The sequence below is a fragment of the Manacus vitellinus genome, unplaced genomic scaffold (genome assembly GCF_001715985.3).
Source record: "Manacus vitellinus isolate BGI_N305 unplaced genomic scaffold, ASM171598v3 scaffold_12_pilon, whole genome shotgun sequence".
NCBI classification, from domain to species: domain Eukaryota; kingdom Metazoa; phylum Chordata; class Aves; order Passeriformes; family Pipridae; genus Manacus; species Manacus vitellinus.
Window position 1 is genome coordinate 8,640,394 of NW_021938949.1, and position 20,372 is coordinate 8,660,765.

At 46.0% G+C, this 20,372-nt stretch overlaps 1 protein-coding gene across 1 annotated transcript; it reads right to left on the reverse strand.

Annotated features, from left to right (window-relative positions):
* Nucleotides 1-9,665: 9,665 nt before the first annotated feature.
* On the reverse strand, nt 9,666-19,225 carry LOC103761429 (cytochrome P450 2W1). The gene is made up of 9 exons (XM_018067319.2): nt 18,872-19,225; nt 16,885-17,047; nt 14,858-15,007; nt 14,606-14,763; nt 13,543-13,716; nt 12,406-12,547; nt 11,839-12,023; nt 11,216-11,357; nt 9,666-10,618 (listed from the first exon to the last, which is right to left on the reverse strand). Exons 1-9 carry the CDS (start codon nt 19,223-19,225, stop codon nt 10,428-10,430), a joined length of 1,659 nt encoding a protein of 552 aa, XP_017922808.1. The 3' UTR covers nt 9,666-10,427.
* Between the last annotated feature and the right edge of the window lie 1,147 nt (nt 19,226-20,372).

Sequence of the window (20,372 nt, forward strand, 5' to 3'; positions counted from 1 at the left end):
TCCAACAACTAGATTTTCATTATCATAGCTATAAAATTGCAATACATAAGGTGCACTGACTGCTTCTGGCTTCACTTCCCATGATCTCCTGTTTCACTAATGCTTTGGAGCTCTTAAGACTATTTTAATGTCTGGAAAAGCCTGTTTAGAAAAGATCTGTTGTATCATCTTCATGCTCATAGTTAATATAAAAAAAAAGCAGTTTTCATTAGCAAAACTGTAGCATTTTGCCATTTCTGCTGGCTTAGGAGAGCAAAGTCTCACTGCCAAAGACTGAACGTGACACAGTTTTCAATGTGCAGCCCAGCAGCTTCTGATATACATCCACATTTTGTGAGGTTTATAACCCTGTAGCCACTAATGTTGAAATTTTTACTGGTTCAGGCCATATGTCTCTGACCTAATTAGACTTTTACTGGCTAATGGTTTATGGAGCAAACCTCTAAGGATTTTGTGTCTGGTTCCTGAAGAATTGCTTGCAAGAGGGAAATGCAGTTGCCTAGTGCTGTGATCCTGCTTTGAAATGGGCAAGTACCTCCTTCACTGGCTGCAGGGTGATGCCTGTCCATGCTGTTAACCTGGGCAGCTAATACTGCTACATTTTAACTCAAAATTACTGATTGGATTAAATATTAATCTGCAACCTCCAAAGGAGCACTGTGCCCCTTTGGCTGGTGGTGCTGTGCAGTGATCCATTAGCTTTTCTGAACCCCACAATTTTGTAAATCTCTGAAATGCTTCCAGGGGAGTCAGGGTTTGTTTAAAGATGAAGATGGGCTCATTTCTCAGTATTGCCACTGCTGAGGCTACAGGTTTAAAACCACAGGCTGGATTTTGCAACTGCAAGTCATGTTTCAAGTGCTCCATGGGTGATAAAATACCCAAATTGTGATAGATTGAGTTACTTTATTATCTGCTGGGGGCACGTTTACTGTGTCACCCCCTTTGATACGCCTGTTAGTGATGACTGCAGTCCTGATCATGTTTCTATCACTGTCTCATATGCCCTTTGAACTAATCTTTTCTCTTTTCCATCTGGATTTTTCTTCTCTAAACCAGAGATAATGGCATCTCTTTAGCTGGAGTGCACTTCACATTCAAGTGAAGGATATAGTGCTGCCTCTGGAGCAGAGCTGACATCCCTGAAATGAGTGACAGACCCCAGGCAGAGAGAAAGAGGATGTTGCTTTTCAAAGACAACCTACACCGGGCTGTAGAAGCTGGTGTTGCACTTAACACCATTTAAGCACTTTAACCTTCCTCTGACAAATGCCTGACCTGCAGCTCTGAAAAGAAAACCCAAAACCTCTCAAACTCAGTACGAGCCAGTGCCCCCAAGCTCTGTTCTGAGATCCAAGTTCACGATAGGCAGTTCCAGCCTGGAAGGCAAAGTTTGCACATGGATTCATGGCTTAAAGGCACTTGCAGGGTTCAGGGTCAGCAGCATTTTGGCTGTGGAAGGCGTGGAGGGGTTTGGACAGTGGATTTGGGCCAGAGCTGGCTCGGGGCTGTCCCAGCTCAGCTGAGCCAGGCTGTCATAGCTGTCAGCGTGTGTTAATTAGCTGGAGGGAAGGGTCTGAGGCAGCTCGTGCTGCTTCAAAGGGCTGTTCAGGGGAACATCTAAAACACAGTTTGCAAGAAAAATAAATGGAGGAGGACTTAGTTTTCTCCTGTGGCTGGCTGCAGCCGTGAAGCAGAGCGAGTGCTGCCGAGGCCACCCACGCTGGAGGGCTGTAGGCTCCTTCCTGGCTGACCTGCCCTCCACACGGGTCCAGCAGCCTCCTGCTGATCCCACTGGCTTCCCAGGCACCTTCGTGCTTGCTTAGGGGCCTGCATGGAGACAAGGATGGGGAGGGAAAGCCCACTTGTGGAGAGAGGGGATGGAGTATTCCAGGATGCAACCTGACAAAGCCAAGCTGGAGACCTGACCCCGTCATCTTGGCCAGGCTGGCTCCTGTCTGGTGTGCACCAGCACGGGGCTGTGGAGGTGGGAGGCTGTGCCTGCCCATGATTTCAGGTTTGCTTTGGAAGAATTACCAGTCTCGGGCTATGGAGGGATACATCCAGAAATGGTGATCTTCACAGTCTGAATTTTAACCCTACCTGCCCTTTGCTGGCCCCAAGGGCAGGTGCAGGGAAAGAGACCTCAGCTTCTGTTCTCTGGTTCTCTTTGTCCAAGAGTGACTGGTATGGAAGGGCTCAACCTCCAAATAATTATACACAGACCAAGGAATGACTTTCCTTCCCAACTACAGATCTGTTCTGGCGCTCTCTGTGTAAGGACTTTTCTTTCTGGGCTTCTTTTTCTGTGATTTCTCCTGTGACTTGTGACATGACCCTGCCCCGACTGGGGAAGTTTTGATTTTTTTTAGAGAGGTCAGTTACTCCTAGATAAACATTAATTTTCATTTTAATTTTTAACTTAAGTCCCTGAGATGACAATGCTTTTGCAGGCCATCTAAGAAGCTGTTATCTTTGCCCAGCTTTGCCTCTTTCATGGGTTGCTACACCCAGCAGGTAATGAGTAACCTGTCCTCGGCACTGGGCAGGCTGGAGGCTGGCAGAGGTGGGCTGATGGCTTCCTTCTTCCTTCTCTGTGACAATCATAAACACATTTTTAGTGTCAGAGTGACATCTCTCTGCCTCTTGCTTTTTGTAATTCTTACAGTGTGTGATGATGCCGTTCCTACACCTTATCCTGCTCTTCATGGAGCCCGGGAGACCTCCCAGAAATGCCGATGGGGAAAGGGTAGGAGCTGATCCAGCCCCGGGGAGTGGGGCTCCAGGCACAAGGGCTGCATTCACAGCCCAGCCCTGACACACACCCCAGGGCACAGCCCTGCACTGTGCTCCTCAAAGCCACATAGGCAAGTCCTTGTCCAGGCAGGGACATGGACGCACATATCCAGACTCCCAGTCTCCTGCTCTCACCACAGATGCTGCTGTTTGTAACACAAGTGGGTTTGGGATGGACAGATGTTCCTGGGCAGTCCACAGGACTGGGTACAAGCTGAGGTCACGTCCTTTCCACTCAGTCCATATCCTGCCTCAGACGGGTGAAGAGTTCAGGTTTGAATGGGTGCTGTGTCCAGTGTAAGTGTGAACATCCTGCACCTGGGAACAGTCCCAAAACATCCTCAAGGCTGATACCATCTCAGACCACAGCATGGAGAAGAAAGATGGCTAAATGCTCTTTTCTTACCTATGGGACCCTCGCAGTGTTTGTGAGATCAAAGTAATTTTACAAAAGTGCTGTGTCTTTCCACTGATGTCTCTGACAGGTCTCACTCTGTCAGACACCCACCCAGCAGGACGTGCCACCCACTGGTGACCTCCACACTCTGATTTGTCTCTGCTTCTACATGTCAGAGAAGTACAGCCGGGTGTTCGCTGCCCATTTGGGGTTTCAGAAGGTGGTGGTGGCTGGCTCTGAGACAGTAGGGGTGTCCTTCTGAACACAGAGGATGTGTTTGCAAACAGACCAGCTATACCAATATTCTGTCACATCCACATGGAAACAGTACCAGCAGGTTGAACAGATAAGGACCTGCTTGCTGTGCTGCTTCTCAAACGAGTTGTTGCAATTGTGATAGTATTTAGGAGTCCTTGAGCTGCATCCTTACTGTCAGGGCTATGTTTTGTAGGGCTTGGGGGACGTTGTTTGTTTTCTTAAGAAAAATATGTCTGGGGGTCTCCTTGTTTTCCTTATCAGTGTTTTGCTTTTAGTGGCACTTGGGTCACGTTTCAAGGCTGGTTTTTTTGCAGTGCAGATGGGAGGAAATTATTTTTCTGAACGCAAAGTCTGAGGGCCTTATGCAATCCCTTCTGCAGTTACTGGGAGTTCAGACAGAGCGTGGATCACCCATGACTCATGATAAAGGCTGCAAGAACTGGCAAGAGTGCAGTAGCACGGGCTGTTTGTACCTCAAACAATTACTTCTGTAAACAGATTTTTGGCGTGTTTCTGAATTGCATGTTAAAAACTAATACATTGCCCAAGACTAGACATTGAAAAACAATGAAAGGAATAATCCAGGGCTGAAAGAAAAAGATCTGGTGACCTAATACGTATATAATGCATACAGCATGTGTGTGGGGAGGGTTTCATCTCGTTTTGAAGAGTGAGGCCCAGTGTGAGGAAGGGTCCACTGCGCCACTTTCCCAAGCACTGTGGGCTGTGTTCAGCCCCGGAGCTCTCCTGGGAAGGGAGGGTTTCTGCACTGTACCCAAACACCTCTGTGGCCTCTTGACTGAGCCCCTTTTTTGGCCCCTGGTTTGTCCAGCTGGGGGAACTCCCCAGCTGTGAGCAGAAGGTGCCTCCCTGCCACCCCTCCTGTCCCCCTGCACAGTTTATCTTCTAAACCACAAGCTGTTCAGTGAAATCCCTTGTCCTGTCCATGGCAGGGATGGAGCAGTGTCATCTGCTTCCAGCCTTACTCTCTGAAACAGCTGGGTCATTTTTCTGAAGAAAAACAAGTCAGCCTGAGACAAATCCCATGCATTGAGCTTTTTGCTGTGTATGGCTGCAGAGAGACAGAGCTATAAACAAGCCAGACCCAGAGCCATGGTGTGAAAGCACCCAACTGCTTAAAATACTGCCCCCTGCCCAGGAAGATTCTGCATACCTGGTTTGTTTTGGGGGGTTTGTTTGTTTGTTTGTTTGTTTGGGTTTGGGATTTTTGTTTGTTGGTTTTTGTTGTGGTTGGTTGGTTTGGTTTGGTTTTGTCAGTATTTTTCCTAGCAGTACCCAGAATAAACCACAAAATGTTATCGTGTTCTACTCCTTAGTGTTTCTAGTACAAGCAAGGCTCAGGTGGAAGAGACAGGAGGGAATCAGGTCTCTTTAGGGAAGGCGTGGCCAGAGTTTTTTTCTTTAAAGACAGACCAGTGATAAAACTACTGAAAAACAGACTTTTTTGGTAGATGTAGAAAGAGAATTAGCCAAACTCATTTAATCTGTTTTCTGCTGGGTGCTGTGTGAACATCCCAAAATAACCTCTTGTCTTAAGGACAACTGTATGTGTATTTGGGGGTTAATAGGTTCAGTTTTTGCAGAAAACAGCAAAACCAGTTAGCAAGAGTAAAAGATTTGTGAATCTTATTCTGCAGCCAGTTTATAAGTGAGAAATGGTGTAAGTAACCTCCCTGCACATTAAATGCAACTGCTTATTGTGCTGTGAAATTTAACGATGCTGAGAGCTGAGTGTAATTGATTTATAATTCATGTGAAAGATAAAATCGATGATCTAACAACTCTAAAACATAAGTATTTTGGCTTGCTAAACACTTGGAGTTTTCTTTGCGTAATGCGTAATGCTTTATCTTTTTGCTTTATTACCTCTTTAGAAATGTAATTTCATTGTTTCATGAGTTTAGTATCACTATCTCTTAATTGTATTTTTTTTAATTCATGTTTATAGGTTCTGTCTAGACAAGTCTGATAGGCTCCATTCATTTCTGTAGAGAATTTTCACTAAGAGGAGGCACTTTTACATATTAACATTTTTTAGTTACCAAAAAAAAGAGACTGCAACCACATGTCATGTGTTTCCTCACATAAATGATTTCTCCATTATGACACTTGAGTGTTACATGGTAATGGGTGAATTTAATTTTCCTGTGACTTTTTTTTTCCTGTTTCCTTTTAGCTATTTAATTTCTACTCATTCCTTGTATTTCTCCTCAAACCTCACAAGACTATACTAAAAAAGGTAGAAGGGTGTGTGTGTGTGTGTGATCTTAAAGAATTGCATCAAGGAAAAGAAAGAGAGTATTAATCAAAACAACCTGACAAGCTACATTGATGCTTTGGTATTCAAATGAGGTATTTTAACAATATGATGATTCCTAGTGCCATATCCTATTCAGAGGTACTGATTAGATTTCTGGTCTAATGAATACACTTTATGACAGTCTATTTATATAAAATTTATATATAAAATTTGTATTTAAAATATTTAAATTTTTGTAATCATCCTCCTATTTTAATACATTAAATGCTGCATACTGAAGGAAAAGCAAGAAAAAATTAACTAGACCATATTGCATGAATGTCTAAAACTTATCCTACAGTTCTTTCCTTGATGGAGAGCAAGAGAGAGGTAATGTCATTTTTCCAGCACTCTCCAGGCAGCCACATCCCTCCCTACGGCCATGGGAAGAGGCAGCAGATTCCCAGTCATGGAGGTGCAGAAATTCCTGTTGCTTCATAGCCTCTCACGTGTGCTAGAGCATCCAAAGTCTGAACATCCTGAACCTGTCCACCTCCATCCAAATGGTGAGTGCTGCCATTAAGGACCAAAGGATCTGAGGAGTTGTTCTCTATCTGCTCCCAGGGGCTGCAGACCTCCTGTCCTGGGGTATTCTGACCAGGCAGCAGGAGCTGGGATTTACAGGTGTTTTACCACCGAGGGAAACTCACTCTCTTCCTTTCCTTTGTCCTGCAGAAAAGGTTAGCACAGAGATTGAGTGAGTTCTTGGCCCTGGCTGATCCCCTACCTTTGATGAGTGGAAAAACATGTACATGGGAAAAACAGATCCCAATGTAGTGATCTGTGAGGTGTGGAGATTTGTCACCCTCCTGCCACAGGTTCCCAGGTGCCCCTCAGCTGACACTTCAGAGGCTCCTTCATTCCCAAGGTATTTGCTGCTCTCCAGATGAAGGGGGGAGCAGCACACCAGTGACCCACAGGGCAAAACATCACAAGGAGTGAGTGAACTTCAAGCACAGGGCTTCTTGTGGGGAAGAGCTGGTTCCCTAATCCCTCATCTCCTCCACGTCCAGTCCGAAGGCAATGTGACTTCAGGGTTACTCACACAACTTCCCATTTCCCAGAGCTCAGTCTTCATACCCTGGAGTCTGTTCCTTATTCTCTTCACTCTCTGTGGCTGTTCATGCCCTGCAGAGCAGTGCTGCCTCTGGGCTACCAGGACACTGTCTCATTGCCTTGCTTGAGGGATGCAGGGAGCAGCTGGGCACCAAGGGAGCCTGGCCCATGCCTTTTCTCTGCTTCATAATTTAGGAACAGCCAACAACCATTGTAGCTTAATCACAGAATTGTTAGCGTTGGAAAAGACCTTTAAGATCATCAAGTCCAACCGTCGACCCAGGACCACCACCATGTTCACCACTAAACCATGTCCTCAGGGCTGTGTTTGCAGGTTTTTTGAACACTCCATCACAAATCCGGATTTCCACCACCCTGCTGGGTTAGGGCCAGATCAGGCATTAGCCAGTAATTCCAGGGAACTGGGAATCTTCACTAATGAAGGGTCATATGGTTCTGTACAAGCCCATAAATTAGTTGTTCTGAGGAAGAAGTTGGGTTCCAGACACAGCCCAAAGGGAGGAACACTGAGTGGGAAGCTGGAAACTTGCGACATCCACACATGCTACAGCAGAGCATGGTTGTGCTGCAGGGTACAACAGTGATCCTCTGCTCACCTCCGTGCTGCTGGATAAAATGGGAAAAAAGGGAGATGCCAGATGAATTTAACTCCAATCATTCCTTGATTCCTTCAAGTTAATGGGAAATGAATGTCCTTGTACTCGGTCTTGCAGCAGGTGAATGCAGTTGGACTGGGGGGGGGCATAAAGCCTCAAGGCTGAGCTCTGCCCTCCTTACCTGGCCCCAATTTGTGCTGGCAGAGGGTTTTAGCCCGGGAAGGACCACAGGGCTGGGCTGGCTGTGACTCAGAGGGATCGTGGTGCCATCTCGTGGCAAAAGTAAGGTAGGAATTATATTCTGTGCAGTGCTGATTGCTCCGGCCGGTGCAGAAGGGCTGCAGGTAGAGATGCTGATCATTGCCCCTCTGAGGGCAGGAGATCTTGATCCCAGCATCACACAGTGCTTGGAATGGCAGCCTGGGCAACGGGACACGCTGCCCAGCCAGCTGCCAGTGCCATGAGCCACATGCACACTGTGAATTGGGTTTGCTCAGGTCTAATTTTAAACATCCAGCCACCTGTCCTGCCCCAAGGTGTTCACCTTTGATTCGGGTGAGTGTTGCAAGGCACAAACGTGTTTTGCAGCTAGAGGGAAGACCCTCAGGGCCACCAAGGAACGTGGAAATGGTATTTCCACCCCTGAGAGCCAGTGTTTTCTGCTAGATAAATATGTAGTTGAGTCTTAATCAATGTTCTGCCTTCACTTGACTGAGCAAGTAAATGAGAGACAGGCACTCCATTTGGTGGAGATATATTCAGCTGTGTAATTCCTTGTGCTGGGGAGAGATCACTTCCATCCACCTGCCCACGCAGGCATGAGTAGGATGCGCTTTTCCAAGGAATCACAGAAACCTGTTTTCCTTGGATGTTTGCACCTGGTAGCTCCTGGCTCTTGTTGAGGCAGAGGTATTACTGAATCCCTGTACCCAGCCAGCACTGCCGCCGGCTCCGCTCTGCTGCCGGGGAGTGCCAGGTGATGTCCAAAGAGAGCCAACTCTGAAGGCTGCTGTGCCATGCAGGAAGGGATCCATCTTTCTACTTCCAAGCCATGGCAAGGGGTCAGGTCTGAGGTTCCACTGATGAATTTGTGCAGATTTGAGCTCAGCCCAGCAGTCTCCCCCAGAGCATTAGATTGCTGCCATATCTCTCTTTTGAGTTCACGTTACTTTTGGAGGGGGTAGAGCAGGAACAGTTCTGCCCTCTCTGAAGCCCAAGGTAAAAGTATTTTTTTATTTCAGCAAGGCCAAGACTTCCTTCATGGAGTTGATATGTGGTTTGCTCCCCTGTCCCTCCCTGCCTTCCCTGGAGAAGACTCCATCCCACTGCCACCACTCCTCAAAGTGGCATTGCCAGCAGGTGATGCTTTGGGAGGGCAACAGGTGAGAGGCTCAGGATCAAAGGCACTGAGCAGAGGGCCAGCACCAGCATGAGGGAAGCTGTGGTAGTAGCCTTTGATTCAGCCTCTGCAAGCAAGAGTAAAGAAGTGAGACTGTCCCCAGGGCTGACTCACAGCCCATAGCTGAGCACAAAGGGAGAGCAATTTGCCCTGGAGAAACCACCCTGCAGGTATGGAGAGTCTCCTGTTGAGCTGGTTTTTACTAGGTTGAGAGTATGCAGAACCTCTCATCCCTGAGATACATCTGACATTATAATATTCATTGTCACTCTGGGCTCAGGATCAACCTTTCATGGCATTTTCATTTCTGTATACTGCAAAGTTGGGTGCCAGACATAGGAAATGTAATGAAGACGTGGGATTAAAACTTTATTGGGTTCCCATGAAGGGAGAAACAAACAATATGATAAAGCACATGATAAGAAAATGCATATGTAGAAGCGGGAAGTCACAGGCAGATAAATGGATGAAAAACTGTGTGAGCTATACATCAGCTGGGATAAGATTGTGGAATATGATGGCAGACAAGAGTGCTACAGATAGCCAGAGAGAGCTTCAGAGGAAAGGAAGTCAACCAAAACCAGCTCTCATTTAATCCCTGATCCCAATTGTCTGTGCATGTGTGTGTGCAAAATGAGCACTGTGAAATTAGATGCCATTTGCAGGAAAATTGCATGGCTGCTTCCAAAGGCCAGACCATCCCAAACACTGGAATGACTGCTGACATGGGCAGGAGGTCTGAAGCGAGGAACAGTCTTTGCTCCTATTTAACAAGGTCAGGAAAGACAGAGATGCATAAAACTAGTGGTGGATATGGTTTATTTTTCTGTATTATTAGCATCTTTTGATGGGATGCTGGTGCAAATCTCATGTGGCCTTGTGATTTAAATTGTAACTTAGAAATGTGGTTCCTGTTTCATTCAGACTGTGAAGCAGTGTTGAGCTTGGTGGTAGCAGCACTTCCTCATCTGAAAAGGTTTGCAGACTCTGGGCATCTTCCAGGATGCTATTCCAGGGCAGAAATAACTTTGTCCTCAAGTCACATGAATTGGTCTGTTTTTTTTACTCTTAGTGCTTGACTTGGCTGCCTGATGGGCAAAATCCTAGTGGAATTTTGCCAGAAGCTAAAAGTTCAGGAGGTACCTATGGATAGTTCAGCTTTGTGACCCACGGTGTATTTCTGTGGCTTCCAGCAAACCACGGTGTCACTTTCCTCAGGATTTTGGGCAGATTTCTGTGACATTATGAACTGTGGGAGCCTGGGTGTTACACCTTCATGGCTGCATCCCCGTCACCAGGCCAGCTGGTGGGTCCCTTCATCGGCTCCATGCACAGTCTGTCTTGAGAAGTGGGGTGTGACTGTCAGCACCATCACGGCTTGTAATTGATCCCACACAGCCCCCAAAGCACAGGAGCAAAGAGCAACCTATGGGGTGGATGGAGCAGTGGAGTGGGAGTGGATGGAGACAATGGGAAGGGGACGTGAAAGAGGGTGATGTGGCAGGACGGGGGGATGGCGAGTTTGAGCAAAGCTGGGTCTAAACAGCCTCCCAGTTTTTGGGGTGCTCTTGAACAAGGCTGTGGTTATTCACGCAGGACAGCACAGGTCGCCTGAGGCTGAGGCCTCAATGTGAAAGTTGTTTGGGGGACAGTGAGGTCCAAGTCAGACTCTGAAACTCCCGGCTGGGGTCGAAAAGTAAATGTCTGAAGCAACCCTACAAAGAAGACAAACAGCTCCATCTTGGCCAGGCTTTCTCCGATGCAGTTCCTTCGCCCTGCAGAGGAAAGCAAAGAGTTAACCTGATGGAAAAGTCAAACTGGAATGTTTGCCATGGACACATTAGCATCTGAGATGTTGCAATGGGAGCAAGAGTGAAACCTTGAAATGCACTAAACCATTTTGGAATAGAGGAGCCTGTGTTGTTAAAGATAGCTGGCACAGTGTGCCTGCCTAGTCTTTTGTCACACAGCCACCTGCAGCAGCAGGGCACAGCCATGTAACAGGGTTATTACATAAATAACATTAAGGGTTAATACATTAACCCTTTCTCTTTGAGAAGGGCTTTGAAAAGCCTGATAGATAAATGCCACCTCCTTCCAAAGTGGAATGGTTTGAAACTCACTTTTCCTGTGGAATTTATCCTAACGTTCCACTTATTTAAATGAGTGTGTTTCTTCTTTCCTACCGCTCTTTGTACTAGATTCAGTGGTTGGAGAGCTGGGCTCTGAAAGCATCCATTTGCCCAGATGCAGAATTGTTGGTTGCTTGCTTATTGACTGAGTTAAGGGCCTTGAAACCTCTTAAGTGTATATTGTAATGAAGTGGTCCTGCCATAGCCTCAGCTCTGTGTGCAGATCAGCCCTTTAGTTACCTGTGGAGAAGGGCAGGAAAGCTCCTTTCTTTACAAAATTCCCTTCAGCATCAAGAAAGTGGTTGGGGTTGAACTCATGTGGTGTCTCCCATTGTGTCTTATCCAGCAGCACTGAGGTAAGTGACGGGATTACAATTATACCCTGAAAGAAAGGTACACAAATTAATAAAAGAAAACAAAGTACTCTGTTTTGGTTCATTTTTGTCACACAGACTTTTTTGTCCCAGATTTGCTCCACCTGGAATAGGTGGAGACCCTGAGGGTTTTATCCCATCACCCAGTAGAGAGAGATCAGTGAGATTTTCCCACCAGTGCCAAGGACTGAAAACAAACCCCATGTGAAAACCTCAAGTAGAAGGTAAGATCCTACAAATTCTCTGGCAGCTATTTCACTGTGCAGATGGCAGCAAGGAGGTAAAGCAGGGTCACTCATGGAGTAAGTCCTGAGTATGAGAGGGAATGGTCTGAGTCCTATGATACCAGTCTCTCTGGATGCAAAATAGAAACTCTTCTGGGGATGATTTTGGACTCTATCCTATAATTGCCTATAAAGAAACCATTCTCTAGTGACACTGGCAAATCTGAGGAGGGTGTTTTGTTCCTGGGATGGAGCAGGTACCTACCTTGGGGAGGAAGTAGCCTCTGAAGTGAGTATCAACAGCAGTGCACCGTGGAACGTGGGGCAGGAGGGTGATGAACCTCTGCACTTCGTGTAGCACCGCGTTTGTGTACGGCATGTTCTTCCTGTCCTCATACGTGGCCCAGCTTCCAGCTTTGACTGTTCTCCCGATCTCCTCCTGTACCTTTGCTGGAAGGAAAAAACAAAAGGGATGTTTGTCTCAGCAAGGAAGCCAACTCCCTCCTTGGATTTGGTTTTGGGACTCCATTATTCCAGAGTTTGGAGGGAGAGGATTCTGAAAGCTCCAGTGTGGGTTTCCCTGCTCTGTGTCTAGTTCAGGCACATGGATGGGTTGTTTCCTCAGCATCATACTTTGGTCTCCACTCATCCTCTCTCCTAGCAAGAGACTAGCAAAGGGACTATTTTGTGACCTAAATCAGCATCAGTTCATCACAATGAAGAGGCAGGATTCAGCTCTCAAGGCAAAAGAGCTTCTGTGGATCTGAGGCCAGGCCTCTCCCTTCCCCATTTCAGCCTTGCCATGGATGGAGTGTAGGTAAGAGTTGCTCACTTTGAATCTCTGGGTATTTCATCATGAGCAGGATGGACCACTGGAGTGTGGTGGCTATTGTCTCTGTTCCTGCCATGACCAGGTCGAGGATGGATGCCATTAAGTTGTCATCATGGAAGAGGCTGTCTTTCTTGTTTTTCTCCTTGAAAAACACAAGAGGTAAGAAAGGTCTTAAAAACATCAGTCTTAGTATTCAGCAAGCTGAGGGAATACTGCAGAGCCTACGACACTGCCCACAATGGCCTCGTGTTTGTGAACTGGGTGCTAAGATAGTATACCTGATCTTGAATGCACAGCACTCACCAAAGATGGGAGCACCACAGATGGAAAGTTTGGAGTGGGGTTTGGGTTCAATATCCATCTCCACCCAGAAGCAGGAAAAAGCCCAGAGCCAGGTGCTGTTCACAGGCTCAGCCTTGCAGGTTTGGAAAGAGCCCTGTACAGAAGGAGATTCAGCTAATCCTACCTCTGAGGGACTACTCCTGGCCAGGGGCAGGTTTGAATCCCCAGCAATGCCCAAAATCACCTTTCAGGCCATTTTTTGCCTGGCCTTTAGAATTGTGCTAACTTTTCCTCCACAGAACTGAGTAGAATACTTAGTGCCCAAGGTCAGCCCGGATCCAGATGGAAAGAAGAAAAAACCCCAGAGCCCAAGTATTTTATGTTGAATGAAATCAACTGATGCATGAAACTGCCAAATCTCTACTAAGTAAGATGCAGGGCAGGGTTAGGACTTGTACTGATGATTTATCATTCAAGTACTTTAAGCAGATCATTTATCTTAGAGCAACAGTATCAACGATTAATTGATTTGTTGTCGTAAAAAGAAAGGCAGCGTCAGCTTTCATGTGAATTCATGCATTTTCTACTAGGAACAAGAAGCTCACATTATTAGTGCTGCTATTTCAGGAGTGCACTGAGATTGTAGCTTTGGTATCTTAATTTTGATAGAAAAATCCCTGCAGTAAAATGCACCAACTATAAGAGTCTGACGCCTGATTTCAACACCACTAGAATAACAGCATGGATTTCAACAGATGTACATGACATGGCTGAAATCAAGACTTAGCAACTGTTTTAGCTAGAAAATCCAAAGGAGACATTAGAAACAGTCAATAGAGCTAAGCAGTCAAATACCTCTTGTTGCTTGAATATCAGTGCATCAATGTAGCTTCTCACACTGTTCTCATTGATATCCTCCCTGCTCGCCTTCATGTATTGCCTTAAAATGGCACGAACATCTTCTATTTTCTTAAGCATAATCTTGTGGGTTTTGAATAGAAATCCAAGGAATGGGTAGAAATTGAAATACTAACGGGGAATTAAAAAAGAGAAACATTAGGCCTGCAGAAATATCACACAGAATCACAGAATATTCGGAGTTGGAAGGGACCCACAGGGATCATTGAGTGCAGCTCTTAAGTGAATGGCTGGTAGACAAATCAAACCCATGACCTTGGTAGGTGCTAAAACAGCTTCTTCCCAAGGCACAACATATCAGTTGAATTTTGTCTTCAGTAGCAATATCTCAGCATCCCAGGGACTTCCTGGGCAGATTTTCAATAGGGAGAGCTTTGCAACCATTTGAGTCTTTATTTAGTATGACCAAATTTTAAGCACTTGTGCTGGTCTGTGGGAACAGACCGTCTGCTGGTAACAGCCTGGTCAGCCTCCCAACAGAGTTGGGGCTGCAGTGTGCCAGGCCACCAGCCAGATTAGGTCAGTATGGGACTAGTTAGTTTTTTCCAGCATCAGTTGTGGAAAATCAGCCTGGATAGTTTGAAGATAAGCCACCTTTTCCTGGCACTCTCCAAGGAAGCATTTTTAATGCAATCTGTGAAGTGTCACTCACTTAAACATCAACAATGAATGTGCCTATAGAAAATGCAGCAAAGAAAGCCTAGATGGTTCAATTATGTTGAAACCCCCTCAAAAAATAATCTCTGGAGCTAAAGTAACCATAGTTCAGTTCTTATTTTAGCTCCACATGGATGTGCAGGATCAAAAGGAAAGTAGCGAAGGGGAATCTGGCAGCACATTTATGGTGACCGAGGTGGCACATGGAGAACTGTCACATTTTAGGTTTAATGGCTGGTTCTGAACATTTGAAAACTGCTGAAGCAAATCCCGTGGTTTGTGTAGCTCACAGACGTGATGTGCCAGTGTAAAAAATGGTTAATCTGTGGGACAGGTCACTTACGTTTAAATATGGAGATCCCAGAAGAATCATAACTTCATCTATGAGTCTTAAGAGAGTGAGAAATGTTGGGTCCTTATAGTCAAACCTGTCCCCAAACAGCATGACAAAGGTGACGTTGATGGGAGCACAGTTGAAGGACGGCAGGGTAAAAGGTTCCCCTGCAACGGGAGGAGGACGGGAATGCTGTGAGATGTTGAGCAGCTGTGACACGTATGAGGCTGTACAGCTGTACAGCGATGGTTCCCAGCTCACCTTTGAAGGATTTGATCCTCTCAATGAGGAAGTGAAGCTCCTCAAAAATTCTCCCTTCTATCATCTGCTTCCCCATGCCGAGGTTGCGCATGCTGGACACGGTGAACCTCCGGGTTGTTCTCCACAGCTCCCCGATGGAGAAGAACAGACCTGGAGAGGCCGTGAGACATGGTGCTGGGCTCAGGCATGGAGGAGCCCCACCACACCAAACAAAACAGGACTGGATGAGGCAGGATCTCCGCAAGTGTTTCTGCTGCCCAGTTTCCCATGGATTTAAGGACTAAGGGTCTCTCATTTCTATGGGCCCCATCCCTATTATCCTCTCAGCTGCATTCTCCCAGTCTCACTGAGCCTGTCGTTTGAGGAAAACAAGCTCCCTCCCAAGCCAGTTACCTCAGCCCTCTCCTGTGTGGCAGATAAGCAGGGATGGCTTTCAGACCAGTACAGGTTGGCTTTAGAGCTGGAGGGAGATGTTGGTTTAAGTTCAATCATGCAAGCTTTCTGACCCCACTGTTTACAGGTCTAAGGCCTCAAGCAACAACCTTGTATCTCTGAAGCTTCTCCCTTTGTTCTATTCCAGTCATAAAGGTGTTTTATCTATACAGGATAGAATAATTTAGTCTTCTCAACCCTGGTCAGTGCTAAACTGTTTTACTGAGATTCCCAGCAATGCTGTATTTTCAGCAGTGGCAAAAATACTGATATTTTTGTGGAGGTTTCTGAGCTCGTGCTTCGATGATCACTAAAACCTTCAAACAGGGATGGGTGTTTCATCCTGTCAGAGTACTGTAAAGAAAAAATTGGGTGAATAATCAAAAAACTATCTCAGATTGTGTCAGTTGAAAAGCTGGATTCCAGCCCTTCACGTCTTCATCTTGGCTGTGAGATTTTTAATATGTGTTTGCTTTTTCTAGAGCAATCTCTGTTTTAAAACAGTGTGGTTTTAATTTGGAAAGCAAAACTTTTTTCTCTAAAAATCTCAAAGCGAATTTCTAAACTTCAATTTTTAATTTTTCTCTAATTTCATCTGGATGATTCCTTTTCTGAGAACAGCTTCACAGTCAACAAATTGGCATTTTCTGGAGAAAAAATGTTTCATGGGGAAAATTTGTGACCATTGTTACTTAACAATGAGAACTTCCATCTTTGGGTCACCTCTAAGTGCCTCAGACTTGGGCTGAGAAGATAAGTGTGAAAGGACTTATGGTGCAATACTGTCAGTCTCCCCCAGGGATATTTTACATGTAAATTAGCTCTAAAAAATACTTTTCTCTCCATTGATTCCTTTTATATATGTAGCAATAAATTCATCTATTGATACTATGGCTGGGTAATTTTATTTCTAATTCTAATCCCAACTTCAGCCTGTGACCAGCATACAAAGCTTCATTTTGGGTTTAAATCTAAAGCCTCAGGTGAAGCAGAGGATGAACAAGGCAAAATGTCCTCTGAAATACTCAGGGATGTAGAGTTGCCTTGGAAAAATTATGGGATTGTTTGTGGGGGTGAATTTCCAGCCTCAGTCTATTGTTTCTGCCCAAACTTACTTCATGTTCATGCATCCAAGAGCCTTTTGGGAAGGCAAAGATGTGGGGACTGATAATGTCCAAAATTGAGGCACCTGGCAGTGGGAGAAAGGGAAAAACCCTACAGCTCCAAACAGCCAAACCACTTAGTCCAAAGTCCCCTGAAAACATGAGGAAGGTTCATAAACGTGGTGGTGGCAGTGAACTGCTCACATCAACTCCTTATGGAAATTAACCCCAGAATCACCACAGTGCCTTTAAAAATCCCACTCCTCACCCTTGAACTTTTAGGATACGGATCAGCTGCAAGTGCATTAGCAAAAATGATGGAAAGCCAGGAGTCACTGAGCGCAAGTGAGGAAAGCCAAATGTCTTCTGTCAGCCTGGCTTCAGAAGGGGCCAAGGGGGATGTTTAAAAGCCGGGCTCCGGGGATGCACAGCTAGGCTGGCACTAAGCGATGGTGTCGTCCCTCCCACCCACCCCCATCATTGCTCTAGTACCGTTTCCGTTCTGAATTTGGTCAAATATTGGGATGGATGGTCTGTCTACAAACTCCTCTGTGTAGTTCACAAGCGCCTCCCGCACAACTTCGTACCCGGTCAGGACCACAACTTTCTGGAACCCAAAGTGGAGGGTGAAGATGGGGCCGTATTTTTCCGCAAGCTGAAAAAGAGGCGAGCTGTGATGGTCAGGAAGGGAGGGAGCGTGCATGCAGCAAGCACCTGTTGCTTTCTGAAAGGACATATTCCATCCTGGCATCCTGCTGGGAATGGCTGCAGAGCCGCTACCTGCAGAATGGCACCCATGAGCTGGAGCTCATCACGGTCAAACACCAGGCATCTCATATGGATGCCTTGCTGGCATCCATATGGAATTCAGGCCCCTTACCATGAAAGGACCCCCACCCCGTCAGTTCATTATTAATCTGGTTTTGCTGTTAAGGAGGAAATAAATTAAAAGCAATAAAACCCACCTAGAGTTAAAGACTGGACCACAAATGGCAACAAAAGTTGGCAAACCGGAGAAAGATGAAAAGAGAGAAGACAATTCAGTACAAATAATGATGCTGTTGCACAGGAAAATTCTGGTAGCACTCATGCACCCCTGCTACTGGACCAGAGAAGCTGTGTATCTCCTCGGCACTGCACTGGGGACTGTGGGCGGATTGCTCCTGCCCATGTCTAGCCCATCACTGCCTCTGTATCTTGCTTCCTGGCAACCTGAAAACAGCACTTGGGGACAGCCAAGGAGAGTTTGGGCTGAGCTGAAGCAAGGTGATGGGAAACCACAGTCCAAATCTGCTGCCTAAACAAACACAAGGTATATATGTGCAGCCTTAGCCTGTGCTGGGCCACCGGCAGCTTTCGCAGGGAAGAGGGGACACCCATCAGTGCCCAACCAACACACACCAGCCGGCGCCTGCTGCTCAGTGCAATCACCATTTTTTGCTCTCTGTGGGGTGAGATGGAGGGATAACCCCTCTGGAGCAATCCCAAAGCAAAGGCAAATACAGGCAATACCAAATACAGAGTAGCAAGGGACAAAAGCGTGCGGAGGTAATTCCGAACCGCCGTTCCGAGGCTTCAGCAGCATCTGCCCAGCCCTGCTGGGTAAACTGACCCCAACCCTGACACTGCCCATAACAACACCAGGTGCTGGGGCCTCACCCCATGGCAGCACTAGCCCCCCGAGGTCTGCTCCCACAACACAGCCCGTGTTTGCTGCGCACCGGTGTGACGGGAGCCGTGAACTGGCGCTGTGTGTTTGCTCACTCTCTCCGTGACCCTGGCGCGGGTCGGTCCCCGCAGGTGCCGTCTGCTGAAGCCGGGCTCAGCACCCACAGATCCGCCCCGGGCTGTGCCAGCCTCGTCTTGCACCGAAGGACACTTTACCACCGTAAGTGGGGTAAGTTGTCATAATTACAGGTTAGCAGAAGAGCTTACAGGCTATTCATTCCGGTTCCTTAGCGCAACTTTCCCATCCCTCTCCTGTACTGCCATCCAGATTTTAACGCGTATCCAATTCATCAAGGGGGTTTTGCAGTGGAGCGTCTGGATCTGGCCCTCTCCTCAGCAGTTTTGGGGTCACTGCATTGTGGAATTCCTCTTGCCAGATCTCCAGGGCGTACGGGAGGGAAGCAATTTCATTTCACGTTAGTTATGTCCTAACACTTTAAAAGATTTCTGGGTGTCCAAGCTGTCAAATTAATATTTCAAATCCCACAAGCATTATAGACTTCATGTACATCACCACAATTACATGAAGAAATCCCATATTACCCAGAGGTCTTTTTTTAATGGTTGATTGCTCCTAAATTACATTGCATCAACAAAGAATTGACTAGAAGAAGCCCAGAAAGATATTATAAAGCAATTTTCGCACCTTTACAATTTAGTTTGAATTTAAAAAGACAAAAAAGTTCTCACTGATACATCCCAGGCAGCTTTAAAATCTGTGAGGGTCTGGGTTAGGGGGTTTTTGTCCTACCTTCATTAGTGATTTATCTTGCCTTCTAAGATCCACCAAGTGCAGGTTACCAATGATCGGAAGAGGAGTTGGACCAGGAGGTAATTTGAAAGTTGAATTTTTATAGCCATTTGAAAAATAGACTACGGCTAATAATACTGTTGCACAGAGCAGACAAATTAATGTAGGATCAGAGAGAAACGAAATTAAAAAAGACATTTTTTTAGTAATAATCTGGTTTTTGGGGGTTATAAGCAATAAAAATGCAGTGGCACTGTTCAGTTTCTGCCAGCTGGCTTTCTGTTTGCTCTCTGCGATTGCTACAAGCACTCGATTCTTATTAAGGTTTGTAGAGTACCTAAATAAATACTGCATACTCCACCCTCTTTAAACACCTCAGAGAATGTGGTCTAAGCAGTTTGCAAAGCCTGTCCAGAAGTAAAGAGAGTTTCAAATTACAAACCCATGCATGTGTGTGCAAGAACATATACATGGGAAAAGGTGCTTGGCATTCCTCTATAACCTCCTCCTCCCCGAGACCTCAAGGTCCTTCATTAGCAGTACTATGACCCTCCAAGCACTCTGCTGACACAAGGAAATATAAAGGTTTTTTATGAATCCTATTAGAACGTCCAGATTCAGATTGAGATAGGATTTGAGATCTCTGTGTTACTAGAGAGAAAAAATAGTATTGTTATGGGAGACTTTGGCTTTCTTGATGTCAAGTGGAGATCAAAGGTTGTTAATAATGGTAAAGCCCATGTATCCCTGGGGGCTTGTAGCCCATAAATTTCTTCATAAAGTCAGCTCTGAACTGCCCAGAAGGGATGTGATTTCAGACTTTGTGTCTGAAGCAGAGGACATGTAATAGCTAGCCATGGAAAATTAGCTTGGATCAAGTGATCGTGAGTGGATTCATGAGTGGAATGGAAAGACAAAATTAGATTTGAAGCTTCTGGGAGGACTCTTCATTTTGTAAGAGCAGCTTCTAAGAGACAGAGGGAAGATATTGGGGAAGTTAATGAAGCCAGCTGACCTGGCAGGCTCCGGAAGGGGAACAAGACAGGAGAATGGAATGATTTTAAGTCAAAGATGCTAAATACCTGGAGCTTGTATCCCTCATAAAGGTTTAAATCTTGTAGAAAATAACTGAAGTCTACCTGGTTGAATAGTGGTTTTCAGGAGGAAGTTGGAAATAAACAGCCAAAGGAATAAGATCGTTCGGGGAAGAATGAGCTCTCTTACATGATGAGGAAGCACAAGGCTAAAGGTACGTTTGTCCAAAGGTTAGACGATATAAAGGCCATTATTCAGCAAATATGGTCCCTCAGCCTCCCAAATGCAAAGAAGACAGGGAAGGAAGAGGACCTGATCCAGAGTGGGACATAGCTATGGTGAGTAGGGTCCCAGAGCAAACGGTGCTGTGTTGCACACTGGAGCTCTCTGTGTGGTGTGGAGATGTTACAGCACAACAGCCACCCAGAAGCAGAAGCAGCGAGTGTGTCACAACATTTCTGGGATT